The 22,266-nt window shown below is 44.1% G+C and overlaps 1 protein-coding gene across 1 annotated transcript in view; it reads right to left on the bottom strand.

Annotated features, from left to right (window-relative positions):
• LOC141140517 (sulfotransferase 6B1-like) overlaps positions 1–21,988 on the bottom strand; it is a 30,165-nt gene extending 8,177 nt beyond the window's left edge. Inside the window, exons 1-3 of the mRNA XM_073627798.1 lie at positions 21,677–21,988; positions 14,054–14,163; positions 5,978–6,067 (exon numbers count right to left, since the gene is read on the bottom strand). Of these exons, the coding sequence (XP_073483899.1) occupies positions 5,978–6,067; positions 14,054–14,163; positions 21,677–21,896 (420 nt within the window). The 5' untranslated portion in view covers positions 21,897–21,988. The remainder of the gene's footprint in view (positions 1–5,977; positions 6,068–14,053; positions 14,164–21,676) is intronic.
• Between the last annotated feature and the right edge of the window lie 278 nt (positions 21,989–22,266).

Below are 22,266 nucleotides of genomic sequence, written 5' to 3'. Positions count from 1 at the left end.
CTCAGTTTTACTAAGTTACTTTGTCTTAAAATCATCTGTATCTAGCAGAATCAAGAAAACCCTGTATAAACTAATGAATAGATTGTACTCAGTGCCTGGACTCCTACACAGAATCTTTTACTCAGTCCCCTCAGTAAGCTGGAGGTGCAGCCACACAAGAGGCCCTTATTTCACATATTCTTGGTTCAGCCCTTTTGGGGAGACATTCAAAATTGAGTTACTGTGTCAGGAAAGGCATACTGTGCCCAGGTGCATACATGTGCACAAGTACAGAATTAAATTGAGCCATGTTCATTAACAGGTGTTTGCATGTGCACATATTTGTGCACAAGCATGCACCTGGGCACATTTAACAGTAGTAAGAAGAGCCAGCAGAACTGTAATCCTTGAAGTGTCGTTTATTGGTACATCAGAGTGACAATAAAACAATAAGCTGACACGTTTCGGCAATAGCCTTAGTTGTAGCTAGTTTGAAACAGATATGGCAAAATATATATATACTCACGTATGCAAATTCCATCTCTACATAATTGGCCTATCGGGTTAGTGTCACAGAAAATTAACATATTTAATTGATACCACCAATTATCCAAGTGGTTAGTGACTACACCTGTTTTTAGCCAGCAAGAGAAGGGGGAGAGGAAACAAAGAAATGTATTTCTTAGAAGAAGGTGAAAATGCAGACTCATGTTCAAGTAAAATACTTTGTGAACATCAGTCTGCATTTTCACCTTCTTCTGAGGAATACATTTCTCCCTTGGAGTAATATGGTCCTAATATCTCATGTAGCATTTTTTCTACACACTTCTTTTTGGCTCAACAAAATAACTTTTTATATTGCCTTTGTTTCCTCTCCCCCTTCTCTTGCTGGCTAAAAACAGGTGCTGTACACTCACTACTTTACATTGTAACAAAGTGTCATTTCTTCAGTGTTGTCACATGAAAAGATAGAACAAAATATTTTTAAAAAATGTGAGGGGTGTACTCACTTTTTTGAGATACTGTATACTCTGCATCCAGTGTAGCCTATATCTACAGTGCATTCGGTGGTGTACTGTTTCTAATACACTTCAGGTGGTGTACACGGTATCTAATACAGTGTGTATAGTTTCTACTACTTTTTTGGTGGTGTACACAGTATCTAATACAGTGTGCACAGTTTCTACTACACTTCAGATGGTGTACACAGTATACAATACAGTGCAGCCATAGTACAGTTTGGAATACAGTGCAGGCGGTGTACATAGTATCTAATACAGTGTGTACACTTTCTAATACACTTCAGGCAGTGTACACAGTATCTAATATAGTGTAGTGTGGTGTTGCAAAATAAAAAATATATCATGTCTGGAAGGCCACCAAGGAGAGGCAGACGCTCACAGGCCACTAAAAGAGGGCAAGCAGCCTCTGTATCTACAGTCAACAGTGGTGGTCGTGGACATGGTGCATCCTCTGCAGGTGACCGTGGGGCACGCGTGTCCTTTTTTTCTGCTGCTGGCCGTGTTATTGCGCCACAACATGCAGAAGAGTTGGTGGAGTGGATAACAAAGCCATAAATAACAAAGAGTAGTTTGCCTTCCAACGCAGCTGCCAAAGCAGTATATTCCACCTGCTCCTTGTCCACAGTCACTTCTTCCATAGCCCCACCATAATGCACAGAAGAGTCCCCAGAATTATTCGACCAGTGTCGGGTACATGCTGCTGGAGGATGCGCAGTGATTTGACGGCTCCGATGTTAGTTCCCAGGTTATGGAAGGGAGTAATGTGAGCCTAGGGAGATGGGGTGCCACAGAAGGACAAGAAACTGGCAGGCATGTTTCCCCAGTTTGCTCCAAGGAGGAGGAACAGCTCCAGTGAGGCAGGATGTCCTCTAGGGGGCAGCTTAAGGGCAGCCACCCTATTGCATCACACCACAGAGCTCCGCATGTGCAGGGCGCTGCTGACTCCCCGCTGACTTTTAAAAGTTCCTTGGTGTGGGCCTTTTTCGACACGTGTTCAGCAGATCGCACAGTTGCTGTTTGCAACCTATGTCTGAAGCGGATCAAGCATGGCCAGAACAGCAGCCGCTTGGGCACTACATGCTTGACCAGACATATGACGACCTGTCATGCAGTTCCGTTGGCAACAGCACTTGAAAGACCCACATCAAAGAAAAAGGCAGACTTCTCCTTGCTCCTCATCTGGCATCTCCAACCCTACTATACCTCCAGTCCTCTCAAAAACCTGCACTGAGAGGAATGAAGGTATAGCAATAGGTTTCCCAAGTACTTGCAGCCAATCTGCTAGCAGTACACTCCCAACTGATTTTAGCAGGCAAATTTGCCCACCCCAGTTGCTGAACCGTAAAAAGAAATTTGGTCCCAGCCATCCACATGCTCAGCGTCTAAATGCTAGCTTGGCCAAATTGCTAGCACTGCAACTGCTGCCTTTTCAGCTGGTAGACTCTGCTCCCTTTCGTGAATTTGTGGAATGAGCTGTACCTCAGTGGCAGGTTCCAAAACGCCATTTCTTTTCAGGAAGGCCATTCCAGCTCTCTACCTGCATGTGGAAGGCATGTTTTGGCCTCGTTGGACAGGGCGTTCAGCAGTAAGGTTCATATTACCACTGACTCATGGTCCAGCAGGCATGGGCAGGGACGTTACCGTTCCTTCACAGCACACTGGGTAACTCTGCTGGCAGCTGGGAAGGATGCAGGACAGGGTTTAGTGTTGTTGGAGCTTGTTCCACCACCATGCCTCCAAAATGCTAGTGATGATTCTGCTACAGCTCTCTCCTGCACTCCCTCCTCCAAGCAGTCAGGCTAAAAGATGCCATGCGGTGCTTGAGTTGGTCTGCCTAGGGGACAGGGGCCACATTGGGGCAGAGACTCTGTCAGTTCTGCAGGGGCAGGCTTAGAGGTGGTTGACGCCACGCCAGCTTCAGCCAGGAATAGTTGTATGCGACAATGTCACCAACCTTCTCTCCGCCCTCTGACAGGGACACTTGACCCATGTTCCATGTTTGGTGGTGCAGTGCTTCTTGGTGGTGCAGCGGTTCTTGAGCAGGTACCCAGGCTTACAGGATCTCCTGAGGTAGGCCAGAAAAGTCTGTGGTCATTTCTGCCGGTCATACAATACCAGTGTTCGGCTGGCTGACATTCAAAGAGAATGCAACCTGCCCAAGAACCGCCTCATTTGTGACATGCCCACCAGGTGGAACTCAACGATGGCAATGCTGCAGCAGCTGCACACACCTGTGCTAGTATGGCACCAGGACAGGGTCAGGGGAGTTTGGCTTCTTTTCACCACGCCAGTGGCTACTGATCAAGGATGCTTGCACTGTCCTGTCACCATTTGAGGAGGCCACAAGGATGGTGAACAACGACAATGCATGTATCAATGACACTGTCCCTCTAGTCTTCCTGCTGGAGCACACACTTTATGGAATCATGGACAGGGCACTTGAGGCAGAACAGCGGGAGGAAGAGGAGGACTTCCTTTCCTTTAAAGGCCCCCTTTATCCAGATAGCATTCCTGCGGGCCCGCCAAACATACAGGAAGAAGAAGAGGAGGAGGAGGATTGTGTCAGCATGGATGTAGAGGATAACACTCAGCAGCAGTCTTCAAGGGATGGTTTTCAGTCCCCAGAAACCCAAGAAGTTGTACGTGGCTGGGAGGAGGTAGTTACGGATCATATGATCCTCAGTGACCCAGAGGACTCAGAATTGAATGCCTCTGCAAACGTACGCTGCATGGCCTCCCTGATTCTGCAAAGCCTGCGAAAGGACCCTAGGATTCGTGGCATCAAGGAGAGGAATCATTACTGGCTGGCAACCCTTCCTGATCCACTTTACAAGGGTAAGGTTGCTGAACTCATCCTGCCTTCGCAGAGGAAGCAGAGGATGAAACATCTTCAGGAGGCCTTGAAGAAAGGTTTGTGCAATGCATTTCCAGACCCTGGGAGGTTACCATTCCCTGGTGCTGGACAACATGTTGCTGAGGCTTCATTCAGTCAGGGGAAGAGAAGGTGGCCGCCTGACCGATGCCTTTAAACTATTTTTCAGTCCTCAGCGCCAAGGTCTGATCGGTTCAAGCAACCATCTCCAGAGTCTGCATTATATGGTGCAGGAAAATCTAGGGGCAAGAGCAGACATGGAGACCTTTCCAACAGAGCATCCACTGGGTTACTGGGTCTTGAGGATGGACCACTGGCCAGAACTTGCTCAATATGTACTTGAGCTACGGGCCTGTCCTGCATCCAGCGTGCTTTCTGAACGCACATTCAGTGCTGCTGGAGGGTTTGTAACAGATTAAAGAGTGGCCTGTCCACAGACTCCGTTGATAGGCTCACATTCATAAAAATTAATCAGTCTTGGATCAGCAGCTATCAAGCACCTGATGCTGATGTAACTGATTGAATTTGCTATGAATGTGGGATCCCTTGAAGACTGCCTATGCTGACTATCTTATCCCTTCTCAGTCTTGATGATGCTAGCTTCCAACAATATTTTTGGTTTAGGGCACCGCCACCACCACCACCCAAGGCCCAATTTTTCTGCCCCTAACAGGGGAATGTAATTACAATTTTGATCTAATATTTCACAACAGGGCCCGTTCCTGCGCCCAACAAGAGTATCTGTGAGGGGTTACAGTGTTGTGGCACAACCACCACCACCACCCAAGGCCCAATATTTGTGTCCCTGTTTAACAGGGGCATGTAATTACAATTTTTGATATAATATTTCACAGCAGGGCCTGTTCCTGCACCCAGCAAGAGTAACTGTGAGGGCTTACAGTGTTCTGGTACCACCAACACCTAAGCCCAGTTTTCTGCAGAGTATATAGGGCAGGCTGTATAGTATAAACACTGTTGTTTAGAGTATATAGTGCCTGAGGGACCCCCATGCCATTTTTAAAAAAAAATTTGGTGCACGGTTCCCCTTAATATCCATACCAGACCTGAAGGGCCTGGTATGGATTTTTTGGGGGGGGACATCCACGCCATTTTTTTGGGGGGTATTTTATCTATATTGCCGGGATTCCAACATTATAGCCGTGAGCAGTTTTACATTAAATTCTTTCCTTTAGAGCTGTAATTTTTCTGTGGCACTGTTATAAACATGGGAAAGATGCGCTACTTTACAGGGAGGCATACTAAGGACACCCCCCCGGAATGATATTTAAAGCATTTATTGTTTCACTTTAAGCATTATTAAAATCACTGCTCTCGGAAAAAACTGCAGTTTTTAAAACTTTATTTTTACATTGATACATGTCCCCTGGGGCAGGTCCCGGGTCCCCAAACACTTTTTATGGCAATAACTTGCATATAAGTCTTTAAAATTAGCACTTTTGATTTTTCACGTTCGCGTCCCATAGACTTTAACAGTGTTCGCACAGATTTTTTGCCTGTTCACATGTTCTGCTGCGAACCGAAGGGTGTTCGGCTCATCTCTACATTACATTCACATCATTTTAAACTGTTTGTTCTTGGGTTCAACTGTAACCATAATGCCAACCTCAATATGGAATGAAATGTTCCAAAAAATATATATATATAGTTACTCACCAATCAACAATACTGTTTGTGGCTGGTGTGTAAGAGGTAACCTCATGATCATTAAAGAATTTTTGTTAAATTGTAGTGAATAAACATATAAATCTGGCTGAGCCGTGTGTTCAGCAATATGCAGCAAAAACTTTGTGAGGGAGTTATAGTAAGCAGCAGCATCCTTTATACCACAAGACCTATATATCCAGTTATTTTCAAGAGATACAAAATCAGAATGGATAAATCTATGGGTAGAATAGAAACTGCTAAACTATATAGCCTAAATGAAAACAAAGTTTTCATAGCTGATGGTTAAATGTTATTTTTTGTAACTTTGCTGGTGAAGTTGTACTTAAGAAAAATAGCAAATCTGTAGGTATTATTTATATTTCAACAATATTTAAACTTTTTTTTTGCAAATGGATCAACATGCTTACTAATACTATACCTTGGTCTTCTTTTCAAAAAAAGATTTAGGAATGTTTTCGCATGTAACGTGTGATGAGATGACTCTTGGCGATGGCTGTTGACTCATGTACTTCAAAGAAGGAAAAGAAAAGGTATGTTCATTTTTTTAACAATAAATAGCAAATGTACAGAGGGAGAGAGGAAAGAAGCATTTGTCTGTCAGAGTCACATATGAAGCAAAGTGAATAACCCCAGGTGTCTCTTTCCTGTCCACATCCCACCTCATCACACAAACTGATGTAAACTTGGTACCTCCTTGATCAACTGTTGTGACACCGCTGCTACGCAGCTTTAAAGCTGTTGCTTTTCAGAGCTGATTGGCTTTGTTTGATGCAAACTAACCCATTAATTTAAAATAGAATTTTGACCTCCAATTAAAAAAATATATGCTGCAGCACTTAGTTATATGCGCAAGTGTAATCCAATGCTACCATGAGACAAATCGATATGGTTTGTGGGGAATTTTTAAAATAAATTCTATTTTTAAAGCTAATAGGCAAGGGAATAACTTCCGTTCCTAAGAGACAGTTTCCAAGGCTAATTGGGCGTACACACAGTCGGACTTTTTGGCTACAAAAGTCCAACGGACGCCGACGGACCAAATTCGGTGGACAATCCGATCGTGTGTGGGCTTCCCCAGACTTTCAGTGGACTTTTCCAGTCGCAAATCTGACAGACTTTAGATTTGGAACTTGCTTCAAATCTTTACGTTGTAACTCCGCCAGACCCAGAAATCTGCTCGTCTGTATGCTAGTCTGACAGACAAAAACCGACACTAGGGCAGCTATTGGCTACTGGCTATCAACTTCCTTATTTAGTCCAGTGTACGTCATCACGTACGAATCCGTCGGACTTTGGTGTGATCGTGTGTAGGCAAGTCCGGTCGTTAGAAAGTCCACCAAAAGTCCGCCAAAAGTCAGTCGAAAGTCTTTTGAAAGTCTGTCGGACAGGCTGTCGGACTTTTGTAGCTGAAAAGTCCGACCGTGTGTACGTCCCATTAGGCGTAAATGCACAAGTACTAACAACTTTTTGGAGCAAGCACAAACATTAAAATCAAGATTTCTTGAAGTTAATTTAGGTTAGGTTAATTTAGGGTAATATGTATTCAGCTACATATTTTTGGTAAAAAAATCCCAATAAGTATATATTGATTGGTTTGTTAAAATATTAAAGCATCTACAAACTATGGAATATATATATATATATATATATATATATATATATATATATATATATATTTTTTTTTTTTTTTACTAATAATGGCGGTGATCAGCGAATTATAGCGGGACTGCGATATTGTGGTTGACATTGACACTTTTGACACTGTTTGTGGACCAGTGACACTAATACAGTGATCAGTGCTTAAAATATGCACTGTCACTGTACTAATGAGAGTGGCTGGGAAAGGGTTAACATCAGGGGTGATCAAAGGGTTACCTGTGTGCCTAGCCAGTGTTTTATTATACTGTGTGAGGTTCTTTTTACTAGGGGAAGAGATGGAATTTATTTCCTGCTTTGCATGGACACAAACTCCATCCTTTCCCTCCTGTCAGACTGGTGATCTGCCTTGTTTACATAGGCAGATCGTAGTTCTGTCTCTCTGCTCAATGATCAGTGGGTGCTGGAGGACAGGCCCGGTACAAGGGGTGGGCGGGCAGGGATTCTGCCCTGGGCGCAGTGTGGGGGGGGCGCTAGGTTGTGAGAAGAAAAATCTGTCCACAAAATGTAGCTGTGACACTTGTATGCCCCTGTTGCCTGCTTAAATCAATAATTATGCGCCCCTGCTTGCTGCTCTGCGGTCGCAAATACACCCCTTTCCAGGCTCACTTCTTGAGTTCCTATGAGTCCTCCCCCCTAGATCTGAGTTGGTACAGTCCCAGCAAAAGTGCATGTGGGCGGAGCAGTTAGAGAAGCTCACACTGCAGCATCGATCTTTGGGTCCCGCCCAGCACAGAGCAGAGACCTCCTCCAGAGCAGAGTGGAGATGAGAAAATCACAGAAGACAGACTGGATCTTCTTCTATTGTGAGTCCCGACTGCCCTGCATTCCTCACTGTGATATAAACCTGCTCTGTACTTTTCACTGCAAGTTTATTGAAAGTGAAAGTAAGATTCTACACACAAATTAGGAATTAGTGAGACTGGTCAGGAGCTACATATGTGTAATCCATATACACATTATATCTTCTAAAAAGAATGATTTTTAATAAGATAAGATGTGGGCAGCACAGTGGCGCAGTGGGTAGCACTCTCGCCTAGCAGTAAGAAGGGTCGCTGGTTCGAATCCCGACCACGACACTACCTGCCTGGAGTTTGCATGTTCTCCCTGTGTCTGCGTGGGTTTCCTCCGGGTACTCCGGTTTCCTCCCACACTCCAAAGACATGCTGGTAGGTTAATTGGATCCTGTCTAAATCGGCCCTAGTATAGGTATGAATGTGAGTTAGGGACCTTAGATTGTAAGCTCCTTGAGGGTATAGGGACTGATGTGAATGTATAATATATCTATATGTAAAGCGCTGCGTAAATTGACGGCGCTATATAAGTACCTGAAATAAAAATAAAAATAAAATTACATTGTATGTAGCACCTGAAATGTCACACTAATTCTTAATCTATTGAAGAATATAAGCATACACAGTAAAGGATGTGATTTCTTATCCCAGCCTAACTCCAAGAAAGTCCACTCTTGCAGTGTGGGGGAGGGGGGAGAAAGGGGGTATAGTCTTTTTTTACCTACCTGATTCTATGCTTCAGCCAGCTCTAGTGCTCTCCCCCTCCCTAGATATCATCACATCTACAAGGAGATTAACCCTGTATGGTCCAAAGTGGAGGCTGGAGTGTGACCACTGTCACTGCAGGAGACCAGTAACAGCACTGCAGGGAGCAGCAAATGACAAGGTAAGACTGGGTACACTGATCAGAATTCATCTGGTTCAGTGGGGGGGCTGAATATTGATCGGCGTGTAACCCTCTCTGTTAGGCAGAAACCGATTGTTATATCCGCTTCTGCTGGAAATCCTTGTTCAATTTAGCTGTTTGCAGCCAAACAGCTGCAGTGCTGATCAGTGTATTCTGATAGGGAAGAGTCCCTGCTGTCAGAATACAATGTCCCAGTAAGGGGGAATTCCCACATCCACCCCACTTGTGTGGATGGAGGAATCTGTCGGCCACATGCTCTCGATCCAGCAATGTGCACAAGAGCACTTGCTCTCTAGTGGACTGTTTGTTTATAGTGTACTTTATAATACTTTGCGCTGTGTGTTTGATCTGCAGCACTGGGAGTTTGGTAGCAACTCCAACACCAAATTGTGTGCAAATGAACCATAAGAATTTGACTAGAGTTATTTCAATATTATTTGGGAGTTATTCACATTATATGTTATAGTATTTAATTTTTTTATTTACAACACCAAGAGTGTGGTTTTATCTCCCTCACAAAATGTTTTTGCAGCACAGGGAATTTGGTCCCACATACATGTGATATGTAATTGAATATTTATGTGTTGTTTGCATTATATGTTTTGGTATTCTACTTACAGCTCTGGGAGTCTGGGATTCGCCCCCTCACAATTTTGTTTGCAGCACTGGTATTTTGGTTCCATATTCATGTGATATGTATAATTCACTTGGTCATATTTGATAATGACACATACAGTAAATTTGATATAATTTATAGGGGTACTGCTATGCACTAGGGTGTATATACTCCTGGTCTCTGCACTCTGCAGTTTATCGCTCTTGACTCCTGCACATTGTATATTACTATACATACACCTTACCTCTGCACTCTGTATGTTTTCCTCTCCTGACTCCTGCACACTGTACATTATCTTTGCTCCTGATTTTTGTACTTTGTAATTTATCCAATCCTGACCTCTGCACTCTATATGTAGTTATAATGATCAGGTTTGTGTGTAAGATAATTGGTTGGGGGGGTGCAGCTTGGCATGTTCGCCCTGGGCGCTGTTTGACCTTGTCCTGGCACTGCTGGAGTACATCAAATACCCTGCAACCGCCGATCAGCTTCCGCTGCATGTAATCACAGCAGAAGCAAGCCGCCGGTGGCATGCATGCGTGCCGCCTACCTAGGAGTGTTGGATCACGTATATATACACGTGATCAACTGCACAGGTGCTGCTCTGTAGCAGTAAAACTGCTATAGGGCGGACCTAAAGTGGTTAAAGCTTAATTTCATTTCTCACGTATTGTAATGATGTTTTTTGTTGCATTTGCATAAGAAAGAAGTGCACTGAAGATCTGGTCATGCAGACATCTGTTAGCGATAATGTTTGTTGCATTTTCTAAAGTTTGAATATAATTCTAGAGCTACACATTTTACATTTATGATTTTATATGCTGTGTCAAGATATAGTGTTAGTAGCTTCACTTTTAGGTGATTTAATATATTCTTTTAGGAGGGGATTCTTTTTATTTTAATAGGCAAGGGATTGTACAACAAAAAGCCACAGAGGCTTGACACTGCCCTGTATGCATTTACCAATACACATAAAAAACACTTTTCTGGGAGCTGGAAACCACTTTACGCAAATCGCCGTCATTGTACGTCGGTATTTTGATGCTAAATGCCGGTGTTATGGCAGCAGCTAGCTGCCAAAACCCCAGTATTTTCAACAATGGCGAGCGGCGCTCTTTCAGATAAAAGTGGTCCCTGTGATGGGTTCGCCGCAAGATCACTTTTATCGGGGGCGGGAGAGGGCCCCCCCACCGCGTTGCGGTCATCTCCACCGATTACCGGAGCCATCGGTAGAGGCGGAGACAATCTCATCCTTCCTCCTGACAGACATGGAGTCGAGTGAGGGAAAGATGGCCCCCGTTCGGCTCCATAACATTGAATGGTGGAAGCAACGTCAAACATCACTTACACCCAATGGTCTCAAAAGGGGGAAATTATTTTTTTTTTTGCAAAAAAAAAAAAAACACATTTATTTTTTTATTTTTAATTGCATTTCAGTGTAAATGTTAAATCTGAGGTCTTTTTGACCCCAGATCTCACATTTAAGCGGTCCTGTCATGCTTTTTTTCCTATTACAAAGGATGTTTACATTCTTTGTAATAGGAATAAAAGTGACCCAATTTTTTTTTTAAAGGACGGTGTAAAAATAAAATATAAAAAAGTAAAATAAATAAGAAAAAAATTAATTTAAAGCATCCCGGCCCGCCGAGCACGCGCACAGAGGCGAACGCATAATACGTAAGTCGCGCCCGTATATGCAAACTGTGTTCAAACTACACATGTGAGGTATTGCCTCGATCTTTAGAGCAAGAGCAATAATTCTAGCACTAGATGTCCTGTCTAAACTCGAAACAAGTAACCTGTAGAAATTTTTAAATGTCGCCTATGGAGATTTTTAAGGGTCAAAGTTTGTCGCCATTCTACTAGCGGGCGCAATTTTGAAGTATGACATGTTGGGTATCAATTTGCTCAGCATAACATTATCTTTCACAATATAAAAAAAATTGGGCTAACTTTAATGTTGTCTTATTTTTTAAGTCAAAAAATGTGTTTCTTTTCCCAAAAAAATTGCGCTTGTAAGACCGCTGCGCAAATACAGTGTGACAAAGTATTGCAACAACCGCCATTTTATTCTCTAGGGTGTCTAAAAAAAATATATAATGTTTGGGGTTCTAAGTAGTTTTCTAGCAAAAAAAAATATTTTAACTTGTAAACAAGTGTCAAAAAGAGGCTTGGTCCTTAAGTGGTTAAAAAAGACTTAAAATGAAACATAAAAATATACTTCCTTTAAAAACATGTTTGATGAATGCCTTAAACCTGCCTATGAAGTAGCACACCTGTTCAGGGCATACAATATACTATAGCAAGTGACATTTGCAAAGAAACAAAAATACCATTTAAATTGCTTGTAAATTACATTCCAGCTTTGTTTTTTGTTTTTTAAGGTAGAGTTCCACCCAAAAATGGAACTTCCGCTTTAAGTGCTAGTGACCCCGACATGCCACATTTGGCATGTCATTTTTTTTTGGGGGGGGGGAGCGGGTACCCTGTTTTTACAGGCACCCAGCTCCCACTTCCTCCCCTGGCGCCGGAAGGAATATTACCTCTCCCTCTCCCTCCCTGCAATCTTCTGGGACACGTCACAAGTCCCAGAAGATTGCCCGGCTATTCACAGTCTGCAGGGTGGCTCGCGAATGCGCATTGCGTGCCTGGCTGTAAAGCCACAGCCGGTCGCCCACAGTTAGAATGCTGGCACTGCGGAGAGGAGGGGGAGAGCAGCGAGGCTACGAGCACCCGCATCGCTGGACTATGGGACTGGCGAGTGTCTGATTATTGAAAGTCAGCAGCTACACTTTTTGTAGCTGCTGACTTTTAAATGAGTAGAACTCTGCTTTAAATATAAGTACTCCCCAAAATATATACCAGACCCCAGTGGCGACTGGTGCTCAATTTTCTCCCAGCCAACCAACCATCCCCCAACGCTCGCTCGATCGCCGATTCTCCCCCCCAGCGCTCAATCACCGCATTGCTCGCCCGTCAGGCCCCCTGCCAGCCTCTCACTTACCCCATCCAGGTCGCGGCATCTGCGGCTTCTCCCCCTACATCTCCTCGAGTCCTGGCGGTTGCTTCTCCTCCCAGCCAATCTCACGGCCAATCGGGTCTCAGGACTCGCTTCCTGATTGGCCGGGAGGAGAAACAGGAGGACATTAGCGAATATTAATTCCCCAATGTCACACAACTGGGTTGGCTTGGGGCGCAGTGCTCTCTGCCCCAAGCCCACCTTTTTTGAAGCCAATTAGAGCCTCCAGCTCTAATCACATGCCTCGGGGAAAAAAAACCCCAATTGGAATCCATGCGTCCGGCGCTCTGCATGTAGATTAGGGGCCAGGTGCGTGGATTAGGGGGCGGCGCCCCTTCATGAGCGGCCACCACTGCCAGACCCTTAAGTTTGGTCATTTTTTAGTGGACCTTTAAGGGTCCCCATGCCAGTTTTTCACAAAAAAACAAGCAAATGGAATTTGCCAGCAACGTTTTTTTTCCTCCAAAAATATCACTTCTGCTGTAGGATATCCTATAGAAAAGACCAAAATGCCTGGGGTTCCTTCTAATGCCCCGTACACACGGTCGGACTTTGTTCGGACATTCCGACAACAAAATCCTTGGATTTCTTCTGACGGATGTTGGCTCAAACTTGTCTTGCATACACACGGTCACACAAAGTTGTCGGAAAATCCGATCGCTCTAAACGCGGTGACGTAAAACATGTACGTCGGGACTATAAACGGGGCAGTGGCCAATAGCTTTCATCTCTTTATTTATTCTGAGCATGCGTGGCACTTTGTCCGTCGGATTTGTGTACACACAATCGGAATTTCCGACAACGGATTTTGTTGTCGGAAAATTTTATCTCCTGCTGTCCAACTTTGTGTGTCGGAAAATCCAATGGAAAATGTCCGATGGAGCCCACACACGGTCGGAATTTCCGACAACACGCTCCGATCAGACATTTTCCATCGGAAAATCCGACCGTGTGTACGGGGCATAACAATTCATACCAAACCTTTATCTTTCATAAAGTGAAAATGCAGCATGGGGGTTGGCCCTAGAAAATATTGTCCTCACGTTTGGCCCTGGTGGATGTGGGGGTCTGCGAGCAGGGATCTTATCAGAATCAGGAAGCTTCCTTTAAAATAATGAGGCCCCAGATATCCGCCCCCCATTATGTGAAATTTAAAAAAAAACAAATAAACACACCAAATGTTTTAAACGTTCCTTAAAAAAGAAAAAATGGTCATGGTCATATATGTCATATATGCCGAAAAAACGTACAAAATCAGCAGGGGATCAAATACTTTTTTCCCCTCACTGTATATTTCTGGTTCTCTTATGTAATGTGTAAAAGGCCTGACATTTTACGCAGTCTTACAGATTTTAAATTAAAGTGTGTAAGGTGTTACCTATTATTTGCTATTACTTTTTATGTTATGATGTGTTACCTTTAACAAATCTACAAAGTAAATAGTTACTGATTATGTATTACCTTATCCAGTATTTAAAGCTATGACAGTTTTTTGTACAAACCTCAAACTTCTCTGGATTTCCAAACTCCAACATAGCTTGATCCAATGTCGGCTCTTTGTTGTGCATTTCAAATAGCATTTCATGTAGTATCTGTATTGTCCAGTTTGTTCCTACAATGCAACACAACACAATATACTTCAGAGCATATCACAGTGTTTACTCTCCTGCGCTGTGCGGTAAATCCCAACTTGTTATCAGACTCTTATCTTGACATACAGTGCCTTGCAAAAGTATTAACCCCCTTGGCATGTTTTGTGTTTTGTTGTCTCACAACCAGGAATTAACATGGATTGTTTGAGGATTTGCATCATTTCATTTACAGAACATGCCCACAACTTTGAAGATTTTTTTTTTATTATTGTGAAGCAAACAACAAATGAGACAAAATAACAGAAAAAGTCAATGTGCATAACTATTCACTCCCCTAAAGTCAATACTTTGTAGAGCCACCTTTTATGGATATCACAGCTCCAAGTCGCTTTGGATAAGTCTCTATGAGCTTGCCACATCTTACCACTGGGATTTTTGCCCATTCCTCCTTGCAAAACTGCTCCAGCCCCTTCAAGTTGGATGGTTTGCACTTGTGAACATCAATCTTTAAGTCTGACCACAGATTTTCTATTGGATTGAGGTCTGGGCTTTGACTAGGCCAATCCAACACATTTACATGTTTCCCCTTAAAACTGCTTTAGTAGTGTGTTTGGGGTCATTGTCCTCCTGGAAGGCGAACCTCCGTCCTAGCCACAAATCACACACAGAGTGGTACAGGTTTTGCTCAAGAATATCCTTGTATTTATCACCATCCATCTTTCCCTCAACTCTGACCAGTTTCCCAGTCCCGACTTCTGAAAAACATCCCCACAGCATGATGCTGCCACCACCATGTTTCACTGTGGGGATGGTGTTCTTTGGGTCATGTGATGTGTTGGGTTTGCTCCAGACATAGCATTTTCTTTGATGGCCAAAAAGTTCAATTTTAGTCTCATCAGACCAGAGCACCTCCCTCCATACATTTTTGGAGTCTCCCACATGCCTTTTCACCAACTCAAAATGTGCCATTTTGTTTTTTGCCGAAAGTAATGGCTTTCTTCTGGCCACTCTGCCATAAAGCCCAACTCTATGGAGCATACGGCTTATTGTCGTCCTATGTACAGATACTCCAGTCTCTGCTGTGGAACTTTTCAGCCTCTTCCAGGGTTACCTTAGGACTCTGTGCTGCCTCTCTGATTAATGCCCTCGTTGCCCAGTTCCTGAATTTTGGTGTGCGACTATCTCTTGGCAGGTTTGCTGTTGTGCCATGTTCTTTTCATTTGGTTATAATAGATTTGATGGTGCTCCTAAGGGATCATCAAAGATTTGGATATTTTCTTATAACCTAAACCTGACTTGTACTTATCAACAACATTGTCCCTTACTTGTTTGGAGAGTTCCTTGGTCTTCATGGCAGTTTTTGGTTAGTGGTGCTTCTTGCTTAGGTGTTGCAGCCTCTGGGGCCTTTCCAAAAGGTGTGTAGATGTAATGACAGATCATGTGACACAGATTGCACACAGGTGGACATCATTTCACTAATTATGTGACTTCTGAAGGTAATTGGTTGCACCAGAGTTTTTTATGGGCTTCATAACAAAGAGGGTGAATACATACGCACATGCCAATTATCATTTTTTTTATTTCTGAAAAATTGTTTTATGTAAATATTTTTCTAATTTTACTTCACCAACTTAGACTGTTGTGTTCTGATCCATCACATATAATTCAGATTAAAAAACATTGAACTAAAGGCATTGAACTAAAGACTGTAATGTAACAAAATAGGTAAAAAGCCAAGGGGGTGAATACTTTTGCAAGCCACTGAGTGTATATATATATATATATATATATATATATATATATATATTTTATCTTTACATATCTGAGTGTGGATCCCCCAGTTACATCAGGGTGGTCCCCAGAGAGCCTCCCCTTACATCAGGGTCCCCAGAGAGCCCCCCCTTACATCAGGGTCCCAAGAGAGCCCCCCTACAACAGTGTCCCCAGAGGGCCCCTTCCTTACATCAGTGTCCCCAGAAAGCCCCCCCAGACAGCTGCCCCCCCTTCCAGTGGTTCCCCTGTACTTGGCTGGTCTCTGCTGTGCACCTCCAACCCCCAGCACATCTCTGTACCCCCCACCTGGGGGGAGGTGGGAGGGGGCGATCAGCAGCTCTATGGTGTCCACGGGCGGCGGGATCTCCCTGAGGCTAGTAGTTCTCTTCCCGAGTGTATACAGTAAAGGGGGCGGGGCCTCTGACCTAGCATGTGTCAGCAAGAGTGTAAAGCAGAGCCGACTCACTTGTACACTGAAGAACAAAACAAACGGACCAGCGCTCAGTGGGTTGAAGAGTAAACACAGTCTCAGCAGACAGTTGAACATGATTAGTCCTAGTTTATTCAGTAATGCATGTAAAAGAACAATCCTTTTGTCAGACAGGAAGGGATATGAGGTAGGTAAAAAAGAAAACAACAGCTTACAGTTTCACAGAAGATCCATGGAGCAACAAGGAGCTGACGGCATTGGGGTTTACAAAAAGCCTTCTGCAGCATGGGGGGGCGCCAATACCCCTGCTGCACTGCGGCCGAATGTGGAACATGCTCCCCAGCGTGTGGGGAAGGGCTGGATGTGCTGGAGGATAAAGCGAAGATGATTGACAGCGGGAAGGTGGAGACCCGAACTGTAAGCTACATGTGACTGGGATGCCAAGTCCACTGGTGTACTGACAGGTGGAAGGGAGAGAGCCACTTTGCTGCAGTGTGGATGACATTATACTTTCACAGCATCTGAAGCCCAATGGATGTGAATCTCAGCTGCATGGGAGTGTCCCAAAATGATGTCGACCTCAGGGAGATGGAAAACCAGGGCTGGATGGGCCAATGTGGATGTCAGTCAGTGTTGCTGGGGTTCTAGGGGTGCTGGTCGTTGGAGCACCTCATGGACCTGGGTGACCTGTTAGCTGTGGTGGTTGCCTTGACAAAGCGTTTGGTGCATCTGGGAGATGCTGGGTCTTGGTGCCCCCCCCCACAGCGGCAGAGTGGCAGGGCCCAGTGGCAGGTGCGACTGCTTCGACCGTGATAGTTCCGCCACTGGCTCACAGACCGAAGTGTGAATTGGGAGCTACTCTATTCTATACTGACTCTTGTATGGACCAATCCTACTGATTCTGTTTCCCACTGGACGATTAGGTCTTACTCTGTTTAAAGCAGCAACTACTTTAGTGGCCAAAAATTAAGAAAATGGTACATCTTAGATTCTTCAGTAAATTATGTCTCCGCCAAACTGGTACATTGATGACTGGTGCTGGTCAAGCTGATTAAGCTTCGTGTAGACTACAGAAAGGCCTCTACGATTAAGCCCCACATGGGTAAAATGCATTAGAGGAATCTCTTAGGGGTGGGGGAAGAGAGTTGAAGCCATTTACACCTGTAGCGCTGGTAGATTTGCAATCTACCACATGGTAGGTAAATTTAATAAATTGTTCGTTAGGAAGGTTAAGTTTGCCTCTGTTCCAGCTTGGCTGACGTTATGTGTGTTTCCATGCTGACCGGTGGGTGTCGCTGTTATCACTGGTTAGTGTTGGAAAGGCAACGTGTTGAAGCGTATGGATGCTCTTCTGTCCCGGAGACAACTCGGTGGAGGTGGTCCTCCGAGATGCATTCTGGGCGAGGGTATTTATGGGACATATTTTGGGGTTCGTTTTACAGCAACCTGCTGGCCCTCCTGGCCTGACAGGTATGCATTAAGGAGCTACCTCGTGGTCCTCCGTACTGGAGGCCCACGATACTGCGGCGCAGGGGTGGGTCCAGAGGCTTGTCTGGGGCCTACCACCGTGGCCGAGGAATGGTCCTGAGCTGTCGGTCCTATGTGACGAAGCTGGACAACCGAGGAGATCCCAGGGGAGGACCCGTCTTGAAGAGATCACGCAGTGTGCTGGTCTATAGAGGGGCCTGGTGACTCGGTTGGAGGACGTATCCGAAAGTAACTATACAGCATAGTGTTGCCGGGTTGGCTTAAAGGTTCAGGCACTGTGACTGACATTCATTACAGAAAATCTGATACATCCTGTGGCAGAGGATCGTACGGGTTTTGTTCCCAAGCAAGTCTGTGGCAGAGACTTTGATTCGTGCTGCGTACTGGCTGCTAGGCTAGTGAGAGAGGCCTATCCAGACGAGCAAGGAGTGTGACCCACGAGGGGAGCGCATTTCATACAATATCTGAATTCTACCGGAACATTTGTCAAAAGAACCCTACAAGAAGATGTTTGAGTTTCTTCTGCAGTTTCCTTTCCACCTCTTTCCTGCTATTTCCTAAGTCAAGTGTTTAATAAAGCATTGAAAATGTACTCCAGTGTTGGTGCGTGTGTCGTCCAGAGGTAAACTCAACGGAACCCTAGACCCGGTGCCGGTGAAACAGAGGGAAGCAGAGTGAAGGTAACAGACCCGCTTAAACCAGCAGCTCCACCGTGAGTTAGTGCTACACACCTATACTTGGATTTACCAATATGTGTATACTGTGCTGGTTCTGAATGTGGACAGGCACCATCTTTCTGTAAGCTATTATTTCAGATAAATTTCCATTAGTGAATAGGGTTAATTTTTGCTAGTAGAAACCTGGAAACGAAAGAAATAGGAAACACACTAATGCCGGTACAACTAAAGGGCTGTCACAGGCTCTCTTCAAAACAGTCTGACTATGCCCGCCTTTACACCCAGCAGTACTACAGCTTTTATGAATGGAACAGGATGTAAGAATGGAGGACTGATGGATAATTAATAGCTCCACCCTCTCCATTCATAGATGTAGTATGTACAGCTTCTCTGAAATTCAGAGCTGGGTGAAAATGCCAGGCATAGTCAGGCCAACTTGATGAGAGCCTGTGACAGCCCTTTCATTGTATTAATCCTCACTGCACCGGATGATTTCAGGGCAGGGTGGAGAAATACATGTTTCAGCAGAGGAATAACACAAGGGACAAATCCTAATGACTATAATGTATATCCTTTGTGCTGATTTATTTTTTTTTTTGGGGGGGAGGGGGGGGGTTGGCTGCACTTAGGCTTTAAAGCTAAACTCAGACACAAATAAAATACAAGACCAATTAATTAAATTATGGATTAGTTTAAAAAAATTATAAAATGTAAATCTAAATGCACCTAGGGCAAATATCAGCATTCACCCTGGTATCTGCATGTAAGACCCTGTGGAATGCTGATTAGATATGAGCACAGGCATGCTCCAAACTCATCCCTCTCCAAACTTCCATTTTGCGTTATTTTCTAGTTATTTTTTAATGACATTTACTAAATATAGGCATGTGTCCATACAAAGGCACCCCGGTGCAAGAAACCACGAAGGGCCACCCTAACAGCTGGGGGCCCTTTCTATCGGTCCAGGGACCCTTTCCTCTGGTCCAGGGGCCCTTCCCTCTAAGGCCAGGGCCCTTCATTTCAATGGGTGCCATCTTAACCAATTCCTGCCCGCAATGTATTGGGGATGGGTGGCCGCTGTAGGAAAAGCAACTCACCCGTAATTCGCTGCCTACTTCTGGGTTTAAGGTGTGTGCATTTGCACCCTCCCGCACGGCTCCCACTCAGATTGTACACAGCGAGAGCCTGTCAGCATGTCCCGGCCAATGATTCATGAGGTCTGTGTTGGTAAACAACACAGAGCTCTGTACAGAGGGAGCGATCTATCAGTTTCTCATTCCTACAAAGCAGGGTTTAGAGTTCAAGAGAAACTGAGAGATCTTTAGTAAAAAGCAGCACACTTTACACACATTACATATAGTTAAGCACACTTCTGATCACCCCTTGATCGCCCTAGATGTTAACCCCTTCCCAGCTAGTGCCATTAGTACAGTGACAGTCAGTATTATCATTGATCACTGTATTACGTCACTGGTGATGTCAGTAGCAGTTAATCAGTTCCCCCTAGTGTCAGATTGCCCACTGTGCTATCGCTGTCACTGATCGCCACCATTAGTAGTATAAAAAAAAATTACAGTGTATATACACACCATAGATTGTAGGCACTATAACTTTCGCGCAAACCAATCAATATAAACTTATTGGGATTTGTTTAGCAAAAACATGTTGTAGAATACATTTTGGCCAAAATTTATGAAGAAATTTGTTTCTTAAATTTTTTATTGGATATGATTCAGAGCAGAAAGTAAAACTATTATTTTTTTCAAAATTTTTGGTCCTTTTTTGTTTATATTGCAAAAAATTTAAAACCCAATGGTGATCAAAAACCATCAAAAGAAAGCTCTAGTTGTGTGAAAAAAAAAAGATACAAACTTTGCTTGGGTACAGCGTTGCATGACTGTGCAATTACCAGTTAAACTAGCACAGTGCCAAATAGCAAAAAATGATCTAGTCATGAAGGGGGTAAAATCTTCCAGAGCTGAAGTGGTTATTTAATGCGACTCAAGTCTCAACAAAAAAAGGACTCCTGCACTCCTGTGACTTTGGTGAAATCTGAGTGCCATAGATGGCAATGTTAAACCACAAAAATCGCATGCAAGTACAAGGAAGTCACAAGGAAATAGCAAGGACATTGCAAGCAAGTCATATGACTTTGGGGTTGCAGCTGAGTGAACCAAGCCTTAAAGGGGTTGTAAAATCTCCTGATTGGCTGAGACACAGCAGCAGTGCCATTGGCTGCCGCTGCTGTCAATCAAAGTCAGCTAGCCAATCAGGGGAGAGAGGGCGCGGGGCCGGGTCGGGGCTCCATGTCTGAATGGGCACAGGGAGCTGTGACTCGGCTCAGGTTCCCCCATAGCAAGCCACTTGCTGTGGGGGTACTGAACAGGAGGGAGGAGCCATGATCACAGAAGAGGGACACAAGAAGAGGAGGATCCAGGCTGCTCTGTGCAAATCCACTGCAACAGAGCAAGTAAGTATAACATGTTGGTTATTTTTATAGGAAAAAAAACAAGACTTTACAATCACTTTAAGGTCCTGCAGCAGGCCCCCCCATGGTGGAGCAATGCCAGGGCCCAGTTGAAAATGTGACCTTTGCCACACAGGTAGTTATGCCACTGTGTCCATATGAGGGTACTGACAGCACCAGCATCCCACCCTTTTTTAGGTTTGCTGTGGGGTGGGGAATGATCCTGCCTGCAGCTGATTGGACTGGAAAATAGAGCAAAGTGGAAGTTCAAGGACATTTAGCCTAGGTTCAGACTAGTGCGATGGGGGCGCCAAATCACTTCTCCCCCGCAGGCAGTTCACACTGCCCTCTGCAAACCGCTGTGTGTGTCAATACAATGTTAATAACACCCCCAGAATCCTCACCAGAAGCTGCACATGACACTTTTTTTTTAGCAATGAAGTGCAGGTGCATTGCTTTAGTACATTAGCCAGTGATGGCATAGTGCTGCGTGTTCTCATAATGTGTGCAAAAATGTCATGGTGTGAACCTGACCCATATCACAGGTATGAATGAACAGAAATACAATCCCTTTTACCAGATAAATCAACTCCCATGTATGTATTTTAGCAGTTTATTTAGCGGTTTGCCTGAAGTTCAGCTTTAGGAAAACAGACTCCCATATGACAAAACAAAACTCTCACATTCAACACACTTACCACATTTTGGATAGGTTAGAATTAGAACATCATCTTCTCTAGCCTCTAATTTCTCCATTGCTTGAAAAGTTTCCTTGCTACAGAGAACACTAGGATACAGAATTCCCTTATAACTGCATTTCAGCTCTTCTGGTGTCATCTTACTGGCCTTTTCTGCAACTTTTTTCATTTCTGCCAGGAATTTCTCCCTCTTTGTTTGTTTCTCTTCAGCAGTAGCCATTTTTCCTATGGAGTATAAGCACAGCGACAGAGTACAAGAGGCGAATACTTCCCTTATGAGGTCCTGGGAGGGGGAGGATTACGTACTAGCACTGCCTTTTCCTTGCACTCTTTCTCTGTACACAACCTCTGAAGCAATGCAGGAACAGGATTGGTAAGGTCAGCCAAATACAAATAAAGTATACATTAACCTACTCACAAGAATTACATCACTTTCTGAACCTTGAGGCTACCAGTGAGATACTCTGAAAATTGTCACATTTTACACTACCCAGTTTGTTTTTCAGCCAATGTGAGTGGCGGGATAGCCTCTCTTAAAGGCTAAGTTCACCTGTAAGAAATAAATAAAATAAATGCACAATTTTTTTACA

This window comes from Aquarana catesbeiana, linkage group LG04, assembly GCF_042186555.1.
Source record: "Aquarana catesbeiana isolate 2022-GZ linkage group LG04, ASM4218655v1, whole genome shotgun sequence".
In the NCBI taxonomy this organism is placed as follows: Eukaryota; Metazoa; Chordata; class Amphibia; order Anura; family Ranidae; genus Aquarana; species Aquarana catesbeiana.
Note: the sequence above shows the minus strand (reverse complement) of the source record. Positions and strands in the feature narration are given on the sequence as shown.